We start from the raw sequence: 26,590 nt of genomic DNA, 5'->3' as shown, positions 1-26,590 counted from the left end.
TGCTTGTGTTCACTCTTTCATTTACGAAAAGTGTGCTGATTTTGGGCGGAATGCAATAAATAATGGAAAAGCTGACAGGATCTCTTTTCTAAATAATTTAGCTTTTCCGCTGCCGAGGCCTCCTTTTACGGAATACTCGATGACAGGTGATCTCTGAGTTGACCGGTTTCCTTCGATTCATTTGCTTATGCTCACCCTTTCATTTACGGAAACGTGTGCTGATTTTATTCGGATTTAGATCCATTTTTATCTCTTTGCCCTTGTCTACAGTGTACGAAGAACGCGAGTTCACCTTCTTGACGGTAAGGCTTACCGGTATGTTAAATGTGTTGTCGAAATACTCATATTCATTGTACATCGGAACGTTACAAGTAAGGCACTGGTCAGTGGCATACTATCGTTGGCAGTTCCCAATCTGGAGGGAAAGGTTCAAGGACCCATTGACCGAGTTTGCAAAATAAATTCGCATATCAGGGAAAATCTCCATTGTGGAGAGGTTCAGTAAACTTGTTTGCTTCATACGAAACAAGCCAATGGGTGTAGTCTCGTCTCGTGAAGATCTCGTACTTGTATGATTGGATTTGTTTACTTGAGTCTGGGCTGTTTGATTTATTATTTGTGAGTACCGCCGAGATTGCACTGCCCCAAATAAAGTTTCGTGCCGCCAAAGCAAGAATTACGATCTGCAATCTGTTTGTAGTACCTGCAAGAATGTGCTGTACTGCCTGTACATGTATCGTACTTTCTCTGTTGCTGTTTCAGTTGCCGTCATGTTGCTAAAGAAACGTTCAGTAGAGAGGTTCTGCAAAACGAAAATTCGAACGAAGTTTCTCGACAGTCCTTGCGAAAGTGTGTACGAATTTTTGCACGAACTTTGCGTTCTGCACATTTTCGTAGTTTGCGCGGGCCAAGTGCACGTACGCCATGACCCGATCTCACGAAATGTCCTACGAGTACGACAGTTCATTTCGCGTTCCCTGCAAGTTTCGCGTCCAAAGTTGCGAAGTTTTGCACTTCATGGCAATGAACGAACCTTTTTACGCATTTTCGTTTTGCAGAACCTCTCTAGTGACTCATTTGTTTCATACGAGACGAGTCAATGAGTTGGTGTGGCTTAGAATCTTTTGCTGTAGAAGAAATCTATTCGTATGTCTATTGGAGAAATAATTGTATTCACTGGTTATAAAATAGGTTAAGACAAACTCACAGAATAAATACCATTGGTCCCTTGGTGTTCGTCCTAAAGAGGTTCGACTGGATATCATTCATACTCACCAAAAGATGTGTAAGATTTTATTATTATGGAGTGCCTTGTTTATCTCTCAGTACCTCCAACCATAGCCTCGCCCCTTTTATCCTCAGGATCGGGGTAGTTGTTGGAACGAGGTTACGTAATGTATTTGTTTACATTTTAATACATGTTTGTTGTTCCTCCTTTGCTGTGTTGTTTTAGAAAATCGTGGACTACCAGTTTGAAGTCATTGAACTACTTCCAAAAGTTGTGTCGACATCAACAGGATTACGATTTCAGTGCAATATGATGCAGTATGACCTTATCACGATAACCCATGATTATAAACCATTATAAACACAGAATCAACAAAAAACATCTGCGACAAGTACCTGGTTACATTTCTCAAATAAATCTGATCGAGGGTGGGGAAATCTGAAATATCTGAAAGGCAAGACAATTTTATGACAGAGTAATGAAATTCTGCTACAGCAACATGCACAGAATGACCTCCGTATAAAAAAAGTATCACCACTGTCCACCACTACTCACATGTATCCCCGCAGAAGAACATGCTAGTGCCATTTTCTGCAAGAAAAGGCTTGCACATCAATGCGTATGATACGGTGTAATTGACATGATGTGAAGGCCATCATTTACATAATTATTGATATAGGGCATTCCATTGGTGACAGAAAAAAACAAAAGAAATTATAGCAATAAAAACTGCTTTATGGCAGTTTTCTAAAAAAAGTTATTGTGTTCTAGTCCATGGACCCCGTCTAAAAAGTAAGAAATTAACGAAATGTGATAGCCCAAAATTAAAATTTCACACAAAACCTCACAATAATCACATACAGAATGAAAAGCTACATGCAGAAGACCTGTAAAAAGGCCCTTGGCCTGTGGGACTGCCGTATTCAAAATTTAATAATAAGACCTTTTCGCCTCGTGATCCTCTTTCCTATGCATGCATGACATGCATGTTGCCAATTGTTGTGCAGTACAAGTTTAGTGTTGAAAGCAGCATTTCAAGTGTTGTGATTATTGTGAGGTTTTGTGTGAAATTTTAATTTTCGGCTATCACATTTCGTTAATTTCTTACTTTTTAGACGGGGTCCATGGACTAGAACACAATAACTTTTTTTAGAAAACTGCCATAAAGCAGTTTTTATTGCTATTACGTATGGAATCGAGCATGAGTACGAGGACGAAAGTGCGGAATCGGAGCCCGACGCGCGCTAGCGCGGAGGGCTCCGATTCTAGCACTTGAGTCCGAGTACGAATGCTTTGATACCATTTCTGACATGCATTGCACGAACTACTTCGTAGATCTACTACTAGTACTACTACATGTAGTACTTCACACATACCTAGTACCTACTCAAGGCACGCACACTAGACCAGACAAGGAACACAACTAGTCGCCAGTTTAGTACTTCAGACATGTTACATAATGACTAATGTACACAGTCACAACACAGAGATAAAACAAGGGCGGTCTAGTCAGCTAAAAACCAGGTCAGTTCAGCTTCTCTTCTTCGCAGTGACTACAGCCTACAGCCTACAGGTGCAGGTGAACATTGCAGTTTGCAAAAAAAAAGCGGCCTCTGATGGCTGAATCGGAGCACGCCTAGGCGTGCTCCGATTCAATCGGAGCACGCCTGGGCGTGCTCCGATTGGAAAATCGGAGACCTGCAAGCGCTCACAGGTCTTCAGTGGCTGATTCAAAGCACGGCAAGTCGCGCTAGGATTCGCTGTTGCCATGTCGATTGTCATGTGACATGTCAGAAATCATGTTCGATACTGCTGAAATTTCTTTCTTCTCTCTCTATCTCGCCAAGCGGCATTTATCTCGTGCAAGCTAATTACTAGTAGTAGATCTACTTAGACATTAGGCTGTCCCAGCTTCACTGTCAGTTTCAAGCACAGCTTGCGTGTGGCCATTCTACTTTGGATCACAGTGTCTTTCAAAGCGTAGGATGAATGACGAGATCCCAGTACGCTCGTAATCCCTTGCACCTTGAAGAGTGAAGATCTGTCGTTGTAAGCAGCGTGGTCGTGAATCTGGTGTCTAAGCCGCTGAGCAGCTATGAAAGGGAATGGCCAGGTGTGTTGCCTATCGTGAAGATGAAACGGCGATTCACGGCCCAGGTTCAGTGACGGTGCTGGTCGTGTGTAACCATGCACAAGACATCGGGGTCTGCTGTTAGTAGTTGACGAAGTAGTTGTGCAGTGGACATCCGTCGGAGTATCGTACTACGTGTAGCGCCAGGTCATGTTGCTGCTGGTGGTGGACTGGAGTTTTGCCAGAGAAAGAAGTAGTTCACGTTGACCGTGCAGTCATCACATGCTGCAGTGCAGTCACGACGGAGTGTCATAGGACACAGTCGAGGCAATACTATTAGGAACTGATACTGCCCTGTGCCATGCAGGGGCGTAGCACCAGCTACGACTGGTACGACCATGGCCGTACCACTTTTCGAAAAGTGTGGTCCGTCCGGAACGTGCAAAACCGTAATAAAGAAATCAGGATCCATCGATGCATATATGCGCATCAGACTTTGACCTTTTTCTAGACTCGTACTCGTAGATCTGCCATGCATCTGTGCATGTCCTTGCACGTCTCTTCTGTCCGTGAAATAATTCTATGACTTTATAGACTGTGCCAGAAGTGTGCCAGAAGTTCCCAGAACGCAGGATTTTGTGTCTTCTTTACAACATTTTCCCGGGGTAGTTCCCCGGACCCCCCTCCAAAATGGCCTTCGCCCGCGCCGACCTTCGGTCGTACCACTTCCAAAACCCCTCCTACGCCCCTGCCATGCCTATGCCTGGAGCCTACACACAGGAACTCAAGTGTAGAGATCATGCAAAACTGTTTGCTGAAGAGCATAGCCTGGCATGCATATCACCAAGAGTACATGATCCCCAGTACATAACATCATTCTACTCTTGATGTTACATGTATGTGAGCTGCTGGTGTCGTCTCAAGTAGTTGGCGAGCGTGAACCATGCGTTAGTTTTCACCGCCTTGTGAGCTGACGTGGCCATACGTGCACGAGTACAGCATAACTGCTGCGTCTGGTTGAAGCACTTGTTCACGAGTTGTCTCACTTCCCTAGTCACTGTATCACCGTCTTTCATTATTATTTTCTAGCTGTAGGTACGTGAATAATTATTATAGTAAAAACTCACATTGCAACCACTGGACTTGCCACTGGACTTGCCACTGGACTTGCCACTGGACTTGCCACTGGACTTGCCACTGGACTTGCCACTGGACTTGCCACTGGACTTGCCACTGGACTTGCCACTGGACTTGCCACTGGACTTGCCACTGGACTTGCCACTGGACTTGCCACTGGACTTGCCACTGGACTTGCCACTGGACTTGCCACTGGACTTGCCGCTGGACTTGCCACTGGACTTGCCGCTGGACTTGCCGCTGGACTTGCCGCTGGACTTGCCGCTGGACTTGCCGCTGGACTTGCCGCTGGACTTGCCGCTGGACTTGCCGCTGGACTTGCCACTGGACTTGCCACTGGACTTGCCACTGGACTTGCCACTGGACTTGCCACTGGACTTGCCACTGGACTTGCCGCTGGACTTGCCGCTGGACTTGCCGCTGGACTTGCCGCTGGACTTGCCGCTGGACTTGCCGCTGGACTTGCCGCTGGACTTGCCGCTGGACTTGCCGCTGGACTTGCCGCTGGACTTGCCGCTGGACTTGCCACTGGACTTGCCACTGGACTTGCCACTGGACTTGCCACTGGACTTGCCACTGGACTTGCCACTGGACTTGCCACTGGACTTGCCACTGGACTTGCTGGACTTGCCGCTGGACTTGCCGCTGGACTTGCCACTGGACTTGCCACTGGACTTGCCACTGGACTTGCCACTGGACTTGCCACTGGACTTGCCACTGGACTTGCCGCTGGACTTGCCGCTGGACTTGCCGCTGGACTTGCCGCTGGACTTGCCGCTGGACTTGCCGCTGGACTTGCCGCTGGACTTGCCGCTGGACTTGCCGCTGGACTTGCCGCTGGACTTGCCGCTGGACTTGCCGCTGGACTTGCCACTGGACTTGCCACTGGACTTGCCACTGGACTTGCCACTGGACTTGCCACTGGACTTGCCACTGGACTTGCCACTGGACTTGCCACTGGACTTGCCACTGGACTTGCCACTGGACTTGCCACTGGACTTGCCACTGGACTTGCCACTGGACTTGCCACTGGACTTGCCACTGGACTTGCCACTGGACTTGCCACTGGACTTGCCACTGGACTTGCCACTGGACTTGCCACTGGACTTGCCACTGGACTTGCCACTGGACTTGCCACTGGACTTGCCACTGGACTTGCCACTGGACTTGCCACTGGACTTGCCACTGGACTTGCCACTGGACTTGCCACTGGACTTGCCTCTGGACTTGCCACTGGACTTGCCACTGGACTTGCCACTGGACTTGCCACTGGACTTGCCACTGGACTTGCCACTGGACTTGCCACTGGACTTGCCACTGGACTTGCCACTGGACTTGCCACTGGACTTGCCTCTGGACTTGCCACTGGACTTGCCACTGGACTTGCCACTGGACTTGCCACTGGACTTGCCACTGGAGCCCGGACCGTCTGTCCATTGCTTGGAACATGCGTCCCCGGTTGGTAATCGTGAACGAGCGTCAGGTTTAGGAAACACCCAACCTGAACGTGCTCTGTCTCTACTCTTTGTTAGTCGTGAGTATATTGTGTGAACATGCAGCCAGTCATATTGCCACACTGATTAGGTGTCTTGTGTGGTGAAGTCTCCCGGCGGGGAGTATGACTCAACGCCTGCTATTCAACAGTGCAGTGAAGTCTGAATGCAATGCATGGGGCACTGGACCATTGGACCGCAAACACGTCCATCCACCCGATGACCGGCGTGTGCAGAACACAGCATATGTGTCTACTTGGTCGCAATCTGCTATCGTCTGCGGCTCCGGCATTCATCTTGGAAGCTGTATTGGCTGGTGTTGTAACAATGCATGATGTTGAACACCGGGTTGCTCATGACTGTGCTCAGTTTAATTAGGTTCATAGCTAGTACATAGTACTCCCTCTAAATACATACCGTCCTGCTGCCATCTACTCCCATTCACTACCTACATGTATTCCTCGACTCAAGAAGTCACGTCCACAACCTGCAATACTGTAAAACCGGAAAGTCTAACGAGTCGCAATGTCTAGCGTTTTAATTACCAATTTTTCCCTTATTTGAAGAAACGTTATCGTGAACCCGGTTTGACATGTCTGTGTAAAGATGTGCAAACAGCCATGCATGTTCTTTCCGTCTTACAAACATCGTTAAACTTTCTGCACGGTATCATGCCAAAATTACAAAAATATTAAACTTTTTTGGAGACTTTACTTCTACCTGCAAACCCCAGAAACGGTCCTTCACTGTGATTCAAATGCGAGTGTTATGTATCGGTAGAAAGACTTTTCATGGCTCATTTTTGTTGTGGTCCTTTCGTTTATTTTGGTTTATTTTGCGTTCTGCTTTGACTCGTATTTGACTGGTTTTGGTTGCATGTATAGTTTGTACATGATCCAAGTAACGGTTACGTCATTGTCATACGTTGTGTTTTGTTGCGCGCATGCTTATATGCTGCCATAATGTTAGTCTTTTTCTTCAGTTATCAGTTTACCTCGTCGTGTCCGGTCTTCTTGTCTGTCCGTCTCCGTCTTGTCAAGAAATTAAGTAGAACTCTCAGTTCAGTTTCGTTGTTGTGTGTGGCGGGTCGGATGGGCAGGGAGGCTGGGCCCCTGACGCCTGGACAACATGTGCGCGTGCACAAAAGCGAGACTAGCCAGAACTCATTGTCGAGCCCCACGATCCACAGCACATAATCTTCCAAACAGGTACTGAGCCTGCCACTTGGCTTCTGCTCACTGAAGTGCCTAATTTCTGTGAAATAAAAAAGAGCCTCAGTTACGTGTAGAACTAGAGATGTTTCTGTGTCTGAGACGAGTTGTCGAAAAGTCATGATGAAGTAGTGGACAAACGCCATGTATAGGCACCCTAGTTACGGGTGCTCGTAGATCTACGCCGCGTTTGGCCGCACCATCATCGGGACTGTTGTAAGGGGCATGCAGAAATGTACGCAAGCGAAAAAGTAACTACCGATAGCCTTGGCAAGGCTACAAAACAACAGGCGAAGCTGGTACACAAACAAAACATCCAACCATCATTTTCAGAGTTCCACAAAACGCCAGATTCACTAGTCAACGCGGGCAGGTTTGTTTGCTACCCTCATTCCGATTCCGCGATGGGTACCGACTGCATTTCATGCCCATTCGGGGAATGACCGAACAAATGCAACCTTAAGCTTTCCATGTAAAAGTAGTGCTGGGTTGTAGGAAGTGGACTTACATAACTACGCCAGCAGGTCAATCTCCCCGGAAGAAGATACTTCTTCAATTGAGTAAACATGGGATTTCGTTGCGGGTGCAACAACTACAAATGGTCGTGCCACCTTGCATTTAGTCGTTGACCTTTGTGGTACCCTTTGGCTGACTGCAATTGTTGTTGTGGTTGTGTCTGGCTGGGCTGCAGCCTGTTGGTCATCACCACCTTCCTCCTCGGTGGTGTTGGGGGGGGGGGGCAGGATATCCATGGGGACTGTGACAGGAGAGTCCACAGGCAGTGTCCTGTTGAAGTGGAATTGATGACATCAATAAGTTCGATGTACTTGCACTTAAGAATGAACTCTAATTCTGACGCTCGTCATATAAAACCATTCTGCTCTATCATTTATTCTATGTAACTTCTACTCGCCATGGGTTTTGAGCCCACATGGATCCTTTCTCCATGTTCTCGTTTTATTGTTTTGTGCAGCTATGTTTGGGAGATTGTGGTAATGAGCATGCCATCAGTGTTGTGCTGACCAGATAAACTTCGTGTCTTTTCATTACTTTCTGGCCAGTGCTTCTTTTCTATTCTACTATAGGCTGTCGAAGTGCCTACGTCACGCTGCCTGAAAACTCGTAGTCACACGTAGTTACAAGCCCAAGTGGTAACAAACAAAAGTCGCGTCACCTGCACTTGTCGTGTTTCCAACGGTCACAGCATCACTTTGACTGGTCTTTGACCAACTCACTGTACAGACTGTCTGATCAACATGATCAACAGCAAATCGCATACGTACTGTCGCGGACATTGAAATACAGTCGATTGACCGGGGCCGGCGCCCTCAGCGCGTACATAACGTCGTCGTTGCATGCAGCGCACATGTTGATACGATGCGACCAGCAGCAGCGCGTAATAGTAATACCAGGGAGTCGCGGTCATACTGCATGCCATGGCGGCATGGCCAGCGCCCTGGGGCCGCTAGACATGCGACCGGATTTCCATGTCCACGACAGTACAATGTTATGTACATGACGTACTATGGTGTGGAGCAGACTGCGAGTCTGTGACAGACCCGTCGACGACCACTGATATCATTTACATGTACATGTACATGCATGACGGGTAGTTTTACTGTTGCAGCTACTTGTTGGGCAGAAGCGTCACCAGGTCACGTGGTCACGCTGACTGTTGAGTGTTGACTACCACTACGATTGGAAAAGCCATCCTTGCTGTCATTGGCGGAGACGTCCAAAAGGCCGCGGGAAGTCTTCAGTTGTGTGCTGGGCAGGAATGCGGGATCGAAGCCGCAGTTCACGCCATGCGACAAGTCTTCAACAGCAGCGAGTCTGAGTGTGTTCTCCTTGCGAATGCAACCAATGCCTTCAATAGTATCAACAGGGAAGTGTGCCTCCGCAATGTACAGCACCTCTGCCCAGCGTTGGCCCCAGTCGCCATCAATTGTTACCGCCACTCAGCCACCCTATATGTAGGTGGTGCGTCTATGCTCTCCAGTGAAGGTACCACCCAGGGTGATCCAATAGCGATGCCGCTGTACGCTATTGCCACCCTTCCTCTTTTGCAGGAAGTGGCATCCGAGGGTTCAACCCAAGCCTGGTATGCTGACGACTATGCGGCTGGTGGCAAGGTGAGGCCTATTTGCCAATGGTGGGATAGCCTTGCCGAGAAAGGGCCCTCTTTTGGGTACTTCCCCAATCCAGCGAAGTCTATCCTTCTCGTCAAGCCAGAGTTCCTGGATGAGGCACGCCGAGTTTTCCAGTCGACTGGCGTTCAGATCCGATCTGATGGCGTCCGATATCTGGGGTTGGTTGGTTGGTTTTTTATTATTTCAGTTCGTTGCCTCAACAGTACAGAGACGAACTAAAAGAGAAAATAAAACAGAGCAAAGAGGAAGATGCAACTGAAAGGAAAGGAAAACGGAGAAGGAATGTGGACTGGGGGGGGGGGGGGGGGGATTCATGAACCATTACTAGAGAGAAACGGAGAAGGAATGTGGACTGGGCGGATTCATGAACCATTACTAGAGCAGGGCAATGCGTGAACAGAAGGGGCAAGTCCGTCGATATTCATGTTTAAAAAATTCCAAGCCTTATTTTATTGGTGAAACACATTTTCAAAAAGGAGGGGATATAGGGATATAGTCAATTTGTCGTCATTTAGAGCGTGCAAAAGTTCTGTAGAAAATGATCTAATGTCCTCACTTCCTTTCAAGTAAGCAGGGAGGGCATTCCACATAAGGGATGCTCTGGAGGAAAAGGAATTGTACCCTACCATGGATTTATACAAGCAAATTGACATATTGTTTGTTGTAGTTCCACGAGTTGACCGCTTAGAGGTGGGCAAAGGTAAAAGACTGCGTAAGCATGATGCAGGCTGAACAATATGACAAATAAACGTAAACGTAAGAAATTGATAAATGTATTGGTATTCAAGGTGTTTTATTTGAAGAGAAGCAAGAAGGGGTGGTACAACAGCATGATATGAAGCACCGCAGGTAACTCGTACAGCTCTACGGAACAAGGTAAACAATCTCTCCCTGGACTGTGCTGATAGGTGAGATGCGTACAGGGAAACAATACTCAAAGTCGGGATGAATCACACTAAGCAGGTACTGGCGACGGGCAAATGCTGCCATTTGGCGGAAGGTGCGTCGCAACGCGCCTATCTTGCGTGACACCTTGCTGGTGAGGTGATCTACACTCACTTCCGCCAAGCTCAACAAGAACGGGTCTTTGTACGTCAGGAGCATTCTTCGGCAAGATCCTCATGACCACGGTTTTGTCAACATTAACGCTCATGCCCAGTGATCTTAGTTCATTGTGTATCTTAGCGAGAGCCGAGGACACGACATCGGCGCATACTATTGGATCTCGTGAGGACGCGTACAAAGTCTTGTCATCGGCAAACATGAGGAGCTTTGCACCGCTCCCTGCAGCCAGGTAGTCGCACATATAGGTTAAAAAGGGTGGGACCCAAGATTGTTTCCTGCGGAACCCCTCGGGTTACAGGGAGAAGAGATGATGTTCCAGAGGCTGTACATACACGCTGGTGCCGGCCGTTCAGGTAGGAAGCGAACCATTTCAGGGCAGAACTATGAATGCCTAAGCTGTGCAAAGTAAAGATAAGTTCCTGGTGCACAACTCGATCAAAGGCCTTGCTTTAAAAGTCAATAAATGCTACAACGGTTGTATGACCCACATCTCTAGCCAACGTCCAGTCATTTACAGCCAAGGTCATGACCTGCACTGTTGATTGCTGGGGCCGGAAGCCAAATTGATGATCGTGTAGACAAGTATACAGGTCGAAGTCCCGCAGCAGTTGGTCAAGGGCAAGACGTTCGAGCATTTTGCTGAGAATGCTCTTAAGCGACACTGGGCGATAGTTGGACGGAGAGGTGTGATCACCCTGCCGGGATTTAAGAATGGGGGTGATATTAGCGATTTTAAAAAGATGAGGGAAAGTCGAAGATTGAAGAGAAGTATTGAAGATGGCTGATATAGAAGGTGCAATAACATTGGATGTGGCCTTCAGGACACTGGGAAGAAGACAATCGGGTCCTGGTGCTTTGCTGCTGTCGAGGGAGGCAAGTCTTGCCCGGACGTCTGTTACAGTGACTTGCTTAAACATACCAAATGCAGATTGAGGCGGGGGTCCAGCTGGGATGTCGTACCTGGGGTTTGGATCACTGAGTCACTATCTTATGGAAGAAGGTGTTCAACTCGTCAGCTGCAACCGCAGGAGGGATGTGGGAACGACATACTTTTAAAAGCGATTATTTGTAACATGGAAATTTGTTCCTTGGCTCACCATCTGAGTTCTTAAAGCTATTATTCATTTTCTGCTGCCCCCGGTTATTTCTTTTATTAGTATTATTTTCTTTGCCTTCGCTTTCTTGTTATTGGGCAACTTGCCCGTTAGAATCTGCGAAGTAAAATAAACAACAACAACAACAACAACATCGATTAGTTATGTGGTTGATAGTGGACCACAACAGCTTTGGGCTCTGTTTATATTTTAGGCACACGTTCTGGAAATGGGAATTTCTAAGTCGACGGTAGAGATTGTTGCACCGAGTTCTCAGAGAGGTAAAACATCGCTGTGATGTAGTGTCAATGCAGCCACTGGCGCGATATCGACGAAAAGCTGATTTCCTCTGGCGGATGAGTGCCAAGAGCTCTGGGGTCATGAACGGGCAGTTCTTCTTGCGCGGTCTTGTGCGTCTACCAGGCTGTTTGTACGGCGCTACCACATCTAGAACAGTGTTGAATTTACCCAACCATTCGTCAAGCATTTCATCGACGTTTGTAGACGAGAACGAAGACAAGTTTGCATGCTCAAGCAGACCTACTAACTCTGGGAAGTTGATGTTCCTATAGTCGCGGGTCTTCAAGGTAACATCGTAAGCAGGCAGTTGTGTATTGGACTTTACATCCAATGCTGCATAAACCAGATCATGATCGGAGAACTCGCAGGGAGACACTATTCCGTCTCTGACTGCAGCCAGATTTGTGAGGATATAGTCAATTGACGAAGCAGATGAGGGGTTGGTCCGTGTCGCAGAACAAACTTTGTTCAGGAGGTTAAGGGGAAGAAGTAGCGACGAGTGTAAGCTTTGATACATTGGCCTATTGGTCTGGAATGAATCAATGTTCAGGTCGCCTAGCAAGATAATATCCTCACCCTGGATGTGGTGGACAAGCTCCTGAACACAGCTCCAAAATTTAGCATCGGCTGAAGGAGGACGATACAAACAGCAAAGAAGAAATGCTCTCCCAGTTATCTTTGCTGTAGAGCGCAGCCAAATCATCTCCATTCCATGGACCAGGATACTTGCTTTGCAGAAGTTTAAGTCAGAGCGGCTGTAAAAGGCAACTCCTCCTCTTTTCTGACACGGTTGGCCACTTGTACAAGAACATCGGACCTTGCAAGGTCGATCACATCGAAATAATGTAAAACCTATAATTGCTAATTCCTCATCCGATACACTGGAATCCAGCCAGGTCTCAGTGACTGCGAGTATGTTTAGGGCGTTATCAGCAATGAGTTTCTTAATGACGAAAACTTTGTTGCACAGGCTGCATATGTTGATGTGGCCGAATGAGAGACGGGGAAGAGGGTTGGGAGGTGGTGAAGAAGGATGTGATTTGGGGGTGAAGGGTGGTGCGAGTGGATTTAGAGTAGACATGTTTACTGATTTGAAGCGTGGTCAGAGGTGATCCTGTCCTGCTTAAAGCGCCATTCTCTTGCAGTGACCTCTGGAGGCCAGAAATCTGGACCGAGGGCTGCTTCCTTGTGTTCCGCTTGAATGACGACGTGGGCGAATGCCACTCCAAAGTACTTGGTTTCGGAGACTGAACACTTTATCACTTGTATTTCTCTTCTTGTACACCACTTGGCAATCGAGTCAGAGGAGCATCCACTCTTTACGTTGCCCAAATATAGTGCCCAGGGTTAGCCATTGGCTCCCGTGAATTCATCACCCAGTACATTGAGGAAGCGGCACGCTCCTGGTGCGATCAGCTCACGAAGCTATACGAGACTGCTCTGACCCAGCCTCAAGCAGCTTATTCTGCCTTCATCCACGGGTTCAAGAGCAAATGGGCTTTCCTCTGCCGCACGACACCTCAGCTGGCTGTGGCTCTGGAAAAATTGGATTCCTTAGTCACTAGTAAGTTCCTCCTGGCTCTGTTGAGTCGTCCGGTGCCGGTGAGTAACATGGAACGCACTCTGCTCGCTTTGCCCTGTCGTTTTGGTGGTCTGGGCCTCGTCGTCCCCAGCTCTATGGCTGTGCAGCATCAGTCGTCCCTTGCCATAACCGATTCCCTAGTGCAACGGATTCTCCGCCAGGACCCATCTCTGGGTGATGCACTGGTGTCCATCCGTACCCAGAAGCGTCTTGCCACCTCCCAATCTCGGGATGCACTGCGGGCTGAAGTCACGATGACTACTGCTACCCTTGATGCCGACCAGCAGCGTGTCATCCAACTTGCCTTTGAGAAGGGTGCTTAAAGTTGGCTAACCTGTAGGCCCCTTGCACGTCATGGTGTCTCTCTCAGTAAGGGTGAATTCCGCGACGGGGTGTACCTCCGGTACAATTGGTTGCCAGACCGTCTGCCGTCAGATTGCTCCTGTGGTGCCAGGTTCACTACCTGCCATGCACTTTCCTGTCCGACGGGTGGATTTCCATCCATCCGTCACAACGAACTGCGTGACATCACGGCAAGTCTGCTGAAGAAGGTTGCCCTCAATGTCGCCGTGGAACCTCACCTCCAGCCTGTGACAGGAGAGCAGTTTCGCTATCGCTCAGCTATTGTGGAAGAGCAGGCTCGTCTGGATGTAGCTGCCAGTGGCCTTTGGGGTGGCCGGTTTGAGCGCACTTTTGCTGATGTCAGGGTGTTTAACCCGTATGCGTCCTCAAACCGGGCCACCTCACTGGCCTCAACCTACACTCGGCAGGAGAAGGAGAAACGCCGGGCGTACGAGCAGCGTATCCGCGACGTGGAACATGCTTAATTTTGTGCCAGCTGTGTTTGCCACAACAGGTGGAATGAGTCGCCACTGTACAGCTTTGTATAAGCGTATTGCGTGCATGATAGCAGAGAAGTGCAAGGAGCCGTACAGTGTGGTGATGGCATGGGTCCGCTGCCGCCTAAGCTTTGCGCTCCTCCGGGCGAGCGTCATGTGTCTCTGTGGATCCCGCAGCCACAAGGTCTCCGTCGACTCTACCACCCCTGCTTCTCTTGTTGCTGCCGAGGCAGTGATTCCAGGGCACTAGCTCTTGCAGTGTGACTTGGCGTTCGTGTGATCTAACGGCAATTTTCATTTACACTTTTGTTATTAGTTTGCTCCACACCTTTTATCAGTCATTACGTATGATTTAGAAAAGCGATCCTGTCAGCTTTTCTATTATTGTGTTCACATGGCAGAAAAAACGACATCGCTATGCTACGTAAGTTTCTACGTAAGGTGCTCGGTATTTCACTTAGGCTACGTAAGTTTCTACGTAAGGTGCTCGGTATTAGATCTACCAACGCGTGGTAGCCGCGTGCTGTGCACGGCAGACATTGTGTTGCAGTGCAGTCCTTTTTCGGATGTGCATGCGCGAGGAACTTCCTTCTTTGGAACTGCTTCTTGCATGCATGAGCTGTTTCGGATATTTCGTGTCCTGGCTTATTTCGCTTCGGCTCTGCGGAGACCTCCATTCACGGAATATTACTCAATGACAGCTGAAGAAAGGTGAGTTGACCAGTTCCCTTTGATCCATTTGCTTGTGTTGACTCTTTCATTTACGAAAAGTGTACTGATTTTAGGTGGAATACAATAAATAGTGGAAAAGTTGACAGGATCTCTTTTCTAAATTTAGCTTTTCTGCTGTCGAGGCCTCCTTTTACGGAATACTCAATTACAGGTTATCTCTGAGTTGACCAGTTTCCTTCGATTCATTTGCTTATGCTCAACCTTTCATTTACGGAAACGTGTGCTGATTTTATTCAGATTTAGATCCATTCGTATCTCTTTGCCCTTGCCAACAGTGTGCGAAGAACGCGAGTTCACCTTCTTGACGGTAAGGCTTATGTTGCTGCTGATGTGTTGTCGAAATACTCATGTTCATTGTACATTGGTACGTTACAAGTAAGGCACTGGTCATGATTGCTTCCGGCATTCCGTGCTCCGATCATAGGGTAGAATCTGAATTTTGCAGTGGCATAGCATCGTTGGCAGTTCCCAATCTGGAGGGAAAGGTTCAAGGACGCATTGGCCGAGTATGCAAAATAAATTCGCATATCAGGGAAAATCTCCATTATGGAGAGGTTCATGCATTCAGTGCTTGTTTGCTTCATACGAAACAAGCCAATGGGTGCAGTCTCGTCTCTTGAAAATCTCGTACGATTAGATTTGTTTACTCGAGTCTGGGCTGTTTGATTTGTGAGTAGCGCCGAGATTGCACTGCCCCAAATAAAGTTGCGTGCCGGCAGAGCAAGAATTGCGATCTCAAATCTGTTTGTAGTACCTGCAAGAATGTGCTGTACATGTATCGTATTTTCTCTGTTGTTTCAGTTGCCGTCATGTTGCTAAAGAAAGGTTCAGTGACTAAATTGTTTCATACAAGACGAGTCAATGGTTTGGTCTGGCTTAGGCCGCGGTCACACCAAACAAGCCGTTTCCCGCTTGCGCTGAAAGTGGCTTGTGCTGAATGGGGCGGTTGGTCACACCACTTCGCGAAATCGGCTGGATTTTTTGTGTGTGCTAGAGTTTTTTTCTTCCCGCTCATTTTTGAATATGATTTTCTCTTGTTTTCCCGTCCGCCTTCTCCAGCACACTTCTTCAGTTCGTCCAAGATCCACGCTCTCTTTCTGGTATTTTTTCATAGTGGTCTCACACTTGGTTTTTGTTTCAAACCAAAGCTCTAGTAGTCACCGCTCCGGTGGTACTGTCCAGGATTCCATGATGACCGACAAAAAGGCAAGGAGAGAAGTTTCACCAACAACGAAAGCCGGAAGCTGGCAAGAACACGATGCAAGCGCTGCAAGATCATGCCAAGATGCGCTTTGAACGAGTTTATTTTTCCCGCCACTGCGCCAGAATGGCTGAAAGTGGCTGAATCCATTCAGCGCTCCCCATTCAGCGCTTTGAAAACGGCTGACTGCTGAAAAAGGCTGAAGCCGAAAATTCAGCCGTTTCCGTAGCGACGATGACGTCAAAAAGCGCTTTTTTCCGCTGAATGGCTGAATCGCGCTTGGTGTGACCGCGGCCTTAGAATCTTTCGCTGTAGAAGAAATCTATTCGTGTCTCTATTGGAGAAATAATTGTATTCACTCGTTATAATAGAATAGGGTTGAGACAAACTCACAGAACAAATACCATCGGTCCCTTGATGTTCGTCCTAAAGAGGTTTGACTGAATATCATTCATACTCCCCCAAGTCGTGTAACATTTTATTATTATGGAGTGCCTTGTTTATCTCTCAGTACCTCCAACCATATATCCTTGCCCCTTATACAGTGGTCCCTCTATAATCCGGCACCATTTGTGCCACGAAAATCTGCTGGATTAGGGAGGGTGCTGGATTAACAAATCTGATTTACTGCTGCAATGTGCATGAAGAGGACATTTTGGCTACTGAAAATTGTGCTGGTTTATCGAGGGTGCTGGATTATAAAGTGCCGGATTAGAGAGGGACGACTGTATCCTCAGGATCAGTGTACTTCGAAGTACATGTAGTTATTGGAACGAGGTGTAGTATTTGTGTACATTTTAATACATGTTTATTGTTCCTACTTTGCTGTGTTGTTTTAGACAATCGTGGACTTGTAACACTTTGAAGTCATTGAACTACTTCCAAAAGTTGTATCGACATAAACAGGATTACGATTTCAGTACAATATAATGCCGGATGACCTTATCACGACAACCCATGACTACAATTATAAACACAGAATCAACAAAAACATCTGCAGCATGCACCTGGTTACAATTCTCAAGTAAATGTGATTTAGGGTGTGGACATCTGAATTTTCTGAAAGACAAGACAATTTTATGACAGAGTCATGAAATTCTGCAACAGCAACATCCAAAGAATGACCTGAAAAAGTATCACCGCCACTACCCATATGATTCCCCTGCAGAAGAACATGAATACCGGTATGCAAGACTAGTGCCATTTTCTGCAAGAAAAGGCTTGCACATCTGTCATCAATGCGTATAAATACGGTATTAAATTTGATATGATGCACACGTGCGAAGCGGTACATCTAGGCAAGAGTACATGGGGGTTATTTAGAAAAGCGATCCTGTCAGCTTTTCTATTATTGTGTTCACATGCCGCTACCTAACGACACCGCTATTCAGACACGTTGTCTACGTAGCTACGTAAGTTTCTACGTAAGATGCTCGGTACCTGGTCCTGGACCAGGGAGCTACTCCATGGCTCCTCGTACCATCGCGCGGCCGGCTGGCCGCATGCGTGTGCATTGTAGACTTTTTGTTGTTGCCTTTTCGGATGTGCATGCACGAGGAACTTCCTTCTTTGGAACTGCTTCTTGCATGAGCTGTTTCGGATATTTCGTCTCCTGGCCTGACTTATTTCGTTTCGGCGCTGCTGAGACCTCCTTTCGCGGAATATTACTCAATGACAGGTGAGTTGACCAGTTCCCTTTGATTCATTTCCTTGTGTTGACTCTTTCATTTACGAAAAGTGTGCTGATTTTGAGCGGAATGCAATAAATAATGGAAAAGCTGACAGGATCTCCTTTCTAAATTTAGCTTTTCCGCTGCCGAGGCCTCCTTTTACGGAATACTCAATGACAGGTGATCTCTGAGTTGACCAGCTTCCTTCGATTCATTTGCTTATGCTCACCCTTTCATTTACGGAAACGTGTGCTGATTTTATTCGGATTTAGATCGATTTTTATCTCTTTGCCCTTGCCTACAGTGTGCGAAGAACGCGAGTTCACCTTCTTGACGGTAAGGCTTATGTTAGATGTGTTGTCGAAATACTCATATTCATTGCACATTAGTACGTTACAAGTAAGGCACTGGTCAGTGGCATACTATCGTTGGCAGTTCCCAATCTGGAGGGAAAGGTTCAAGGACTCATTGACCGAGTTTGCCAAATAAATTCGCATATCAGGGAAAATCTCCATTGTGGAGAGGTTCAGTAACTTGTTTGCTTCATACGAAACAAGCCAATGGGTGCAGTCTCGTCTCATGAAAATCTCGCACTTGTAGGATTGGATTTGTTTACTCGAGTCTGGGCTGTTTGATTTGTGAGTACCGCCGAGATTGCACTGCCCCAAATAAAGTTTCGTGCCGCCAAAGAAAGAATTACGATCTGCAATCTGTTTGTAGTACCTGTAGTACATGTATCGTACTTTCTCTGTTGCTGTTTCAGTTGCCGTCATGTTGCTAAAGAAAGGTTCAGTAGAGAGGTTCTGCAAAACGAAAATTCGAACGCCACAGTCCTTGCGAAAGTGTGTACGAATTTTTGCACGAACTTTGCGTTCTGCACATTTTCATAGTTTGTGCGGGCCAAGTGCACGTACGCCATGACCCGATCTCACGAAATTTCCTACGACAGTTCATTTCGCGTTCCCTGCAAGTTTCGCTTCCACAGTTGCGAAAGTTCGTGCGAAGTTTCGCACTTCATGATGTAGAGCGAAAGTTTGTACGCATTTTCGTTTTGCAGAACCTCTCTAGTGACTCTTTTGTTTCATACGAGACGAGTCAATGAGTTGGTGTGGCTTAGAATCTTTCGCTGTAGAAGAAATCTATTCGTGTGTCTATTGGAGAAATAATTGTATTCACTGGTTATAAAATAGGTTAAGACAAACTCACAGCATAAATACCATTGGTCCCTTGGTGTTCGTCCTAAAGAGGTTCAACTGGATATCATTCATACTCACCAAAAGATGTGTAAGCTTTTATTATCATGGTCCATTCATGGAGTGCCTTGTTTATCTCTCAGTATCAGTACCTCCAACCATAGCCTTGACCCTTTTATCCTCAGGATCAGTGTAGTTGTTGGAACGAGGTGTCGGACTCAACAATGTATTTGTTTACATTTTAATACATGTTTATTGTTCCTCCTTTGCTGTGTTGTTTCAGAAAATCGGGGACTAACAGTTTGAAGTCATTGAACTACTTCAAAAAGTTGTATTGACATCAACAGGATAACGATTTCAGTGCAATATGATGCTGGATGACCTTATCACGATAACCCATGATTATAAACCATTATAAACACAGAATCAACAAAAACATCTGCGACACGCACCTGGCGCATGGCTACATTTCTCAAATAAATCTGATAGAGGGTGGGGAAATCTGAAATATCTGAAAGGCAAGACAAATTTATGACAGAGTCATGAAATTCTGCAACAGCAACATGCACAGAATGACCTGCGTCTAAAAAAGTATAACCACCACTACTCACATGTTCCCCCACAGAAGAACATGCATTATGCTAGTGCCATTTTCTGCAAGAAAAGGCTTGCATATCAATGCGTATAATACGGTATTGATATGATCAAGAGTACATAAACCTCTTGATATGATGTGAAGGCCATCATTTACATATTGATATACATGTAGGCAAGAGTACATGTACTCTTGATGTAGGGCATACCATTGATTGGTGACAGAAAAAACAAAAGAAATTATAGCAATAAAAACTGCTTTATGGCAGTTTTCTAAAAAAAGTTATTGTGTTCTAGTCCATGGACCCCGTCTAAAAAGTAAGAAATTACCGAAATGTGATAGCTGAAAATTAAAATTTCACACAAAACCTCACAATAATCACACACAGAATTAAAAGCTACATGTAGAAGACCTTTTCCCCTCGTGATCCTTTCTCCTATGCATGCATGTTGCCAATTGTTGGTGCAGTACAAGTTAAAGTTGAAAGCAGCATTTCAAGTGTTGTGATTATTGTGAGGTTTTGTGTGAAATTTTAATTTTCAGCTATCACATTTCGGTAATTTCTTACTTTTTAGACGGGGTCCATGGACTAGAACACAATAACTTTTTTTAGAAAACTGCCATAAAGCAGTTTTTATTGCTATAATTTATAATGCAGTGGCAGTACCAGGCGTGGGCCATCCCCTGGATTATCAAAATGGGTGCCTTATCATTATTCTGTTGTTTTTACACTTCTCCGTGCTTTGTAATGAAAGTCTCAATTGTAAAAAAAATGTAGCAACAACGCGTTGGTACAGGCGGATCAAGTAAAGAATGATAGTGAAGTCTATGCTTGAGACTACGGTGTACGGGTTAGTTGTACGATATGCAAGTCGCAGTTGGCACGAAACCCCAAAGAATGCCCAACTCTGCATAAAAAGGTCGAAAGGTCGCTGCTCTCTTTTTTGCTTTTGTAACCGGACACTATGTCCGGTGAAATTGAGAACATCCAGTCAGTGGCCGAAAATGGCCGAAAAATGTCCGATGACCTGCCGTTAATCTATGAACTGGTCTTAAAGTGTTTTATGTCAACCATGACGGCTACAATGCCCAACCATACCACAACGAACTGACCTGCAACATCATTGTATTGCAAAAGGTTTCCATCTGTTTTAATAACATGCATGATGAGCTAGGCAAAAAGCATGGCGTAGGGCCCTGAGTAGGCATTGGCGGATAATGCTCGAAAAGGTGGCATATTCTGCTCGAAAAGCAGTGAAATTAGCAGAACCATACAAACCTTATGGCGGGCAATTCCTCGAATTCTGCTCCATTTCTTTATCCACGTACCAACCATGCATGAAACTTACCAGAAAAAGTATCGAATTCTACCATTTTCACTTACAAAGCTGCAGAACAAGATCGTTTGTTCACTTTGACAAGGAAAAGCAAAAGTGGCCATTTGTAACTCTAACAAGTACATTATAGCTTCTCCTACCACCACAACTATTATCGGTATGAAAACGTTGGTGAAAATTACAGCATTCCACAGCGATAGGAGCGGTTCGCCAGTTGGATGCTGTCCGTAAAAAAACAAAACAAACTCACGAAAAAAAAAATTGTTCCAACCCCCCTCTGCCTCCCTTTCAGAACGTGAAAAATGTTGACGTACACATGTGGAATGTATATAAGAAAAGTCGCAAGTCTATCGCTACTTTAACGGCCATATACATGTAAGATCGTATCAATCTTTTCCCTCCTATCCCATAACAAAAATATTTGGTTTCGTGAAAAATGTTGGATATTTATGGACGACTCATAAGCAGGCAATCGTAAAACACGCTCAACTTTCGCTCGACAATTTAGCCTAGTTCACATTCGACGGGGCGAGACGCGACGCGACGTAAGGATCGACGGGAAGCCATGGGACAGTGACTGTAATAGTTCTTCATTGAGCGAAGGAAGAAGAGAGCGTTTGTTACTCAATCTACTGGTAATGTATATGAGAGTAGGTGTGACACAAGGTGATAAGGTGTGAGTGGTGAAAGTAGGTGTAAAACTGTTACACCATCCCCTCCCCAACGGAAAGTTCCGTGGCTTTAACCAATTGTTAATCACGGAACCCAAGAGCATGGAATACAGTAATATCATAATATTGTAGCAATGCAGCAGGTGGCAAAGAGCAACAGAATACCCAATTGTCAGGAACGGAAGCCTGTGTAACTAAAAAAACTCAATAATGTCAGGAACTGAACGCAAATAACCACAACATGGAGGAGATGCAGACCATGCTACCATTTGCGTAGACTAGTGAGATAGTTCCGCAGCTGAACAAGGTTTTTACCTGACTCGTCAACCAAGTTACTAATGGACTCCCATGTTGCCTCGCCAACGGGGTAACCCTTCCAATGCACCAAGTACTGGCGCTCACCCCGATCATCTCTGTGCTTCAGGATGGCCTCCACCATATAGCGGGTGTTTCCGTCCAGATCCATAAACGGAGGGGGCACTGGCTGGCGTCTGTTGGGAATGGTGTTCTGTTCGTAGTGTCACAGAGCAGTGACGTTGAATACAGGATGACAGCGGAAAACGGACGGCATTTTGGTTGTAGCTTCCTCGATGGCTGTTGTCGGGCCTCCGGTGATATCAGAAAGTCTCTATAGACTAGGGCCAGGTCTCCCACCTTGAGACGGCTAGGATTCCTACCCCTGTCGGCATACAGGGCCTGGCGGGCTTGAGCCGCGACAATACTATCCTGCGCTTTCTTAAGCGCATCAGATCTGGCTTGGATCCAGTCTGGCCTAGTTCTCCGCGCTCCCGTTCCCAGAATGAAGTCTGCGGGCACCTTCGGGTTAAAACCATAATTCAAGAAAAAGGGAGAATTACCAGTGGATGCTTGCTGGGAATTGTTGATGGCATACTCCCATATGGGTAATAGTGCGGCCCAATTATCTTGCTTGTGGTTAACAAAACACCTGAGAATATCGGCAATTAATCTGTTCATTCGCTCTGTCTGTCCATCTGTTTGAGGGTGATTAGCCGTGGAAAATGACAACTTAGTACCGAGCAAACGAAACACTTCCTGGAAGAACTGGGCCGTAAATCGTGGGTCACGGTCACACACTATAGAAGAGCTAAGACCGTGAAGACGAAAAACATGCTGAATATACAAATTGGCACTGCCTTTGGCATCTATGGTTGCCGTTGTGGGTACTAGGTGAACACATTTTGTGAGTCTATCTACAAATGTGTAAATTGCATCATGACCTTCGGGTGACTTGGGTAAACCCATGATGAAGTCCATGGTAATATGGTCCCAGGGTTGCTCGGGCACAGGAAGTGACTGGAGAAGCCCAGACCTTAATTGAGCACCCTTAGCGCGCTGACAGACATCACACGATTTAACAAATTTCTTAACATCTAACCCCATGCGCGGCCAATAGAAGTGACGAGCGAGCTGGAAATACGTTCTGTCCCTGCCGGGATGACCTGCGGCAATGCAGTCATGGTGCTCCTGCAGGAGTTGTAGTCGAAGTGCGCATTTGGGAACGCATAACCTGTTACTGGGGGAAGATCGCAAGTAAAGATGATGGGCGTCACCATCCCAGAGGTATGCCTGGTGAACGTTGTCACTCGGAGAACGACGCATCTTCTGGATGATAGGCCATAACTCTGCATCGTGTTGATATGCTTCTGCTGCCGTCTTCGAGAACTGATCATCAATTGCCAGAGCAAACTCAAGAGCGTTACACTGTGCAGCAGTCAGTTTTGTTTGAACTACTGAGATCTCGCCCGGCTGAAGGTCAGGACGACGAGACAAGGCATCAGCAGCCGCATTGTCCCTTCCAGGTTCATGATAGACCTTAAAGTCGAAATCCGCCAGTAACTCTACCCAACGGGCCTCCCTTTTGGTGAGGGTAGGTTTGGTTCTCAGGTGTACAACGGCCATGTTATCCGTGAACACATCGAAATGCCCAAAGAGGTACACTCGCCAACACTTCAGGGTTTGGACTAGAGCGAGGGTTTCTCTTTCTCCGGCTGTGTAGTTGCGCTCGGCGGAGGACAGTCTCCAGCTAGGATAAGCGACTGGATGCCAGAGATTTCCTGGTTCGCCTTGCTGCAGGAGCACTCCAGCAATGGCGAAATCGCTAGCGTCGGTTTCTACTCTGAATGGCTTTTTAACATCAGCAAGTCGCAATACGGGTGAACTCAGTAAGGCCTTCCGCAGCTTCTCAAATGCAGACTGACGTGCGCTGTTCCACTCAAAACGCGAGTGTTTCCCTGTGATTTCCTCCAAAGGTCTCGAAATCATGGAATAGTGATCAATGAACCGTCTGAAATAGTTCGCGAAACCCAAGAACTGTCTCACTTCCTTTATAGAGGACGGCGCAGGCCACTCCTTAACCGCAGCAATTTTGTTTGGGTCGGGAGAGATAGATAAACCACTCAGCTTGTGGCCTAGGAAGATGACATCCGGCAACCCAAATTCACACTTCGAGGGTTTGCAGAATAACTTGTTGGCTCTCAAGGTTTCCAAAACAGTGCTGACATGCCTCAAATGCTCGCTCCATGTTTTACTGAAGATAACGATATCATCAAGGAATACGACCACGAAATCACGTAAATAGGGCTGCAGTATTGAATTCATCAAGGCCTGGAATGTGGCAGGTGCATTGGTTAGACCAAATCCCATTATCCGAAACTGGAAATGTCCAAAGGGGGTATTAATTGCCGTTTTGGGTACATCTTTTTCACTAATTCTGATTTGGTTGTATCCCGAACGGAGGTCTAATTTCGTGAAGTAGCGAGCCCCTTGGACGGTGTCGAACAGATCGTCAATGTTCGGAAGGCAGGCTTTGTTTTTAATAGTGATCTTGTTTAGATTCCGCCAGTCACAAACGATTCGTAATGACCCATCGGCCTTCTTAACAAAGAACACCGGGGCTCCGTACGGGGACTTACTAGGCTCGATGAATCCTTTACCCAGGAGGGCTGTCAGCTGCTTGTGTAGTTCATCCATCTCGGGCTTGGATAGTCGGTACGCTGCCTTGGATGGTGGCGTTGAGTTGTGTTCGACCTCAATCTCGTGGTCCACCGACCTTTCTGGGGGAAGCTGTGAAGGGAGGTCATCGGGGAACACGTCCGAGAATCTGTGCAGCAGCTCATCGACGTCACGCTGCTTGTCCGGAGGTACCTCCTTCCGAGGCTCATGTGACGAACTGTCGTCGGGGGAAGATAGCCAAGCCAGGTAACCCTCTGCGCCTTGCCGTAGCGCATGTCGCGCTTGTTTGCCAGAGATGAACATCAGCTCCGAGGGAACAGCAGCGTCGCCTGTGGGTTCACCCGCGATTAGGGATTCGGCACCCAGTTTGACCTCGTTGGTGCGGTAGTTGATAGCTGGGTTGTTTCGGGTCAGCCAGGGTTTTCCCAGAATCACATCATATCGATCAAGGGGAAAGACCGTCAGGCGCTGGTCATCGCCATAGCCTCCTACGGCCAAGCGAGCGTCGGTGGTCTCTAGCGGCCGCGAACTGGTTGATCCGTCCGCCAAGGCCACCTTTAGAACCTCCTCCACGATCTTCGTTTTCATCTTTTGTTTTCTTGCGAATCGTTCCGAGATAAAATCGTGTGTTGACCCGCAGTCGATTAACATCGTCGCTCGGTGGCCGTTCACCTTTCCGTTCACAACAAGGAGATCGTGGTCCTGCGCGTGCGAATCCAGGGCAATTTTGCTGACGTAGCTCCGCACGCACTGTGGGCCTTGAGACTCCAGGGTGTCGTCGCCATCATCAGTCTCCACGTCGTCTGTCTCCAGGCAACTAAACCTGTTGGCGACTGGCACGGTGACCTTGGGTGCTCTCTCACACGCCAGTAATCGCAACCCCTCTTTTTACTGGCGTCCAGCGTTTGGGTTCGAGTCGCATTGACGTGCCAAATGACCAGGTGGGTGGCATATGTAGCATCGTCTTTCCTTTTCCTCGCGATTGGAACGGGGACCAGGAACCGACAGTGGACGACGTACCAGTTTCCCCTGCTGCTGTCGTACCGTAATGAAGGGCATCACTTGCGATACGGCGAGCGCTGCTTCTGTCGCCTTCTGCAGGGTTGTAGGATGCTCCTTCATGACTTCACGCCTGAGCTCCGGGGCCAGGCCCCTGGCAAATAGTACTGCGCGAGAGTGGCCATCCAGGTCAGTGATTAAAAAACTGAGCCGCGAGAATTCTGCGATGTAGTCTCCTAAGGCGCCGCGCTGGGAGAGGGAGAACAAACTCCACCGAGCTCTCTCTTGGTCGTACTTCACACCGTAAGCCGCCTCTAATGCCTTCTTCAAGGACGACCAGTCTGGGTATGCAGCGCCGGCTTCCAGGGAAGTCATCAACCACAGACGCGGATTTCCAGCGATATAACTGGCTGCAAACTCAGCTTCACGTTTAGGATCCGCGAAGCGCCACGAAGCCAAGGCCAACTCGACGGCAAATGCCCATTCCCGAAACGTGGTGGGATCTCCGGTGAACACGGGCGGCTCCTTGACGTGTGCGCGATCACGCGGTGCAGGCTGGGAAGCTGAAGCACGAGACTCAGGAACACACTGGGGTGACGACTGAGTAGAGCTTCCTTCCGGAGACGTGTGACGATCCAGATGCTGACGACGATAGAGCTGATAGCCGAGGCCAGAACTAGGCCCACGAACGACCACAGGGGATGGAGAACCATCCTCTTGCTACCAATGTAATAGTTCTTCATTGAGCGAAAGAAGAAGAGAGCGTTTATTACTCAATCTACTGGTTATGTATATGAGAGTAGGTGTGACACACGGTGATAAGGTGTGAGTGGTGAAAGTAGGTGTAAAACTGTTATAGTGACTCTGACGGCGTCTAATGTGAACACCAGGAACGGGAACGCAGCCGTGCCGCCGTGTGGATCGGGAAGCGACAGGAAGAGTTGGATCGATTCAACTTTCATACCGTAGACGGGCGTAGATGTAACAGTTTTCCCCTGTTCTCTATAACTTTACACTCCCTCGCACCTCATGCGTCTTACGCCTGTCTA

General features: G+C 47.3%; 1 protein-coding gene across 1 annotated transcript; it reads right to left on the bottom strand.

Annotated features, from left to right (window-relative positions):
• Positions 1-3,507: 3,507 nt before the first annotated feature.
• On the bottom strand, positions 3,508-6,360 carry LOC135812982 (secreted protein C-like). Its single transcript, XM_065326201.1, has 3 exons — positions 6,347-6,360; positions 4,591-5,369; positions 3,508-3,584 (listed from the first exon to the last, which is right to left on the bottom strand). Exons 1-3 carry the CDS (start codon positions 6,358-6,360, stop codon positions 3,508-3,510), a joined length of 870 nt encoding a protein of 289 aa, XP_065182273.1.
• Positions 6,361-26,590: the final 20,230 nt, after the last annotated feature.

Source organism: Sycon ciliatum, chromosome 3 (genome assembly GCF_964019385.1).
Source record: "Sycon ciliatum chromosome 3, ocSycCili1.1, whole genome shotgun sequence".
Taxonomy (NCBI): Eukaryota; Metazoa; Porifera; class Calcarea; order Leucosolenida; family Sycettidae; genus Sycon; species Sycon ciliatum.
Note: the sequence above shows the minus strand (reverse complement) of the source record. Positions and strands in the feature narration are given on the sequence as shown.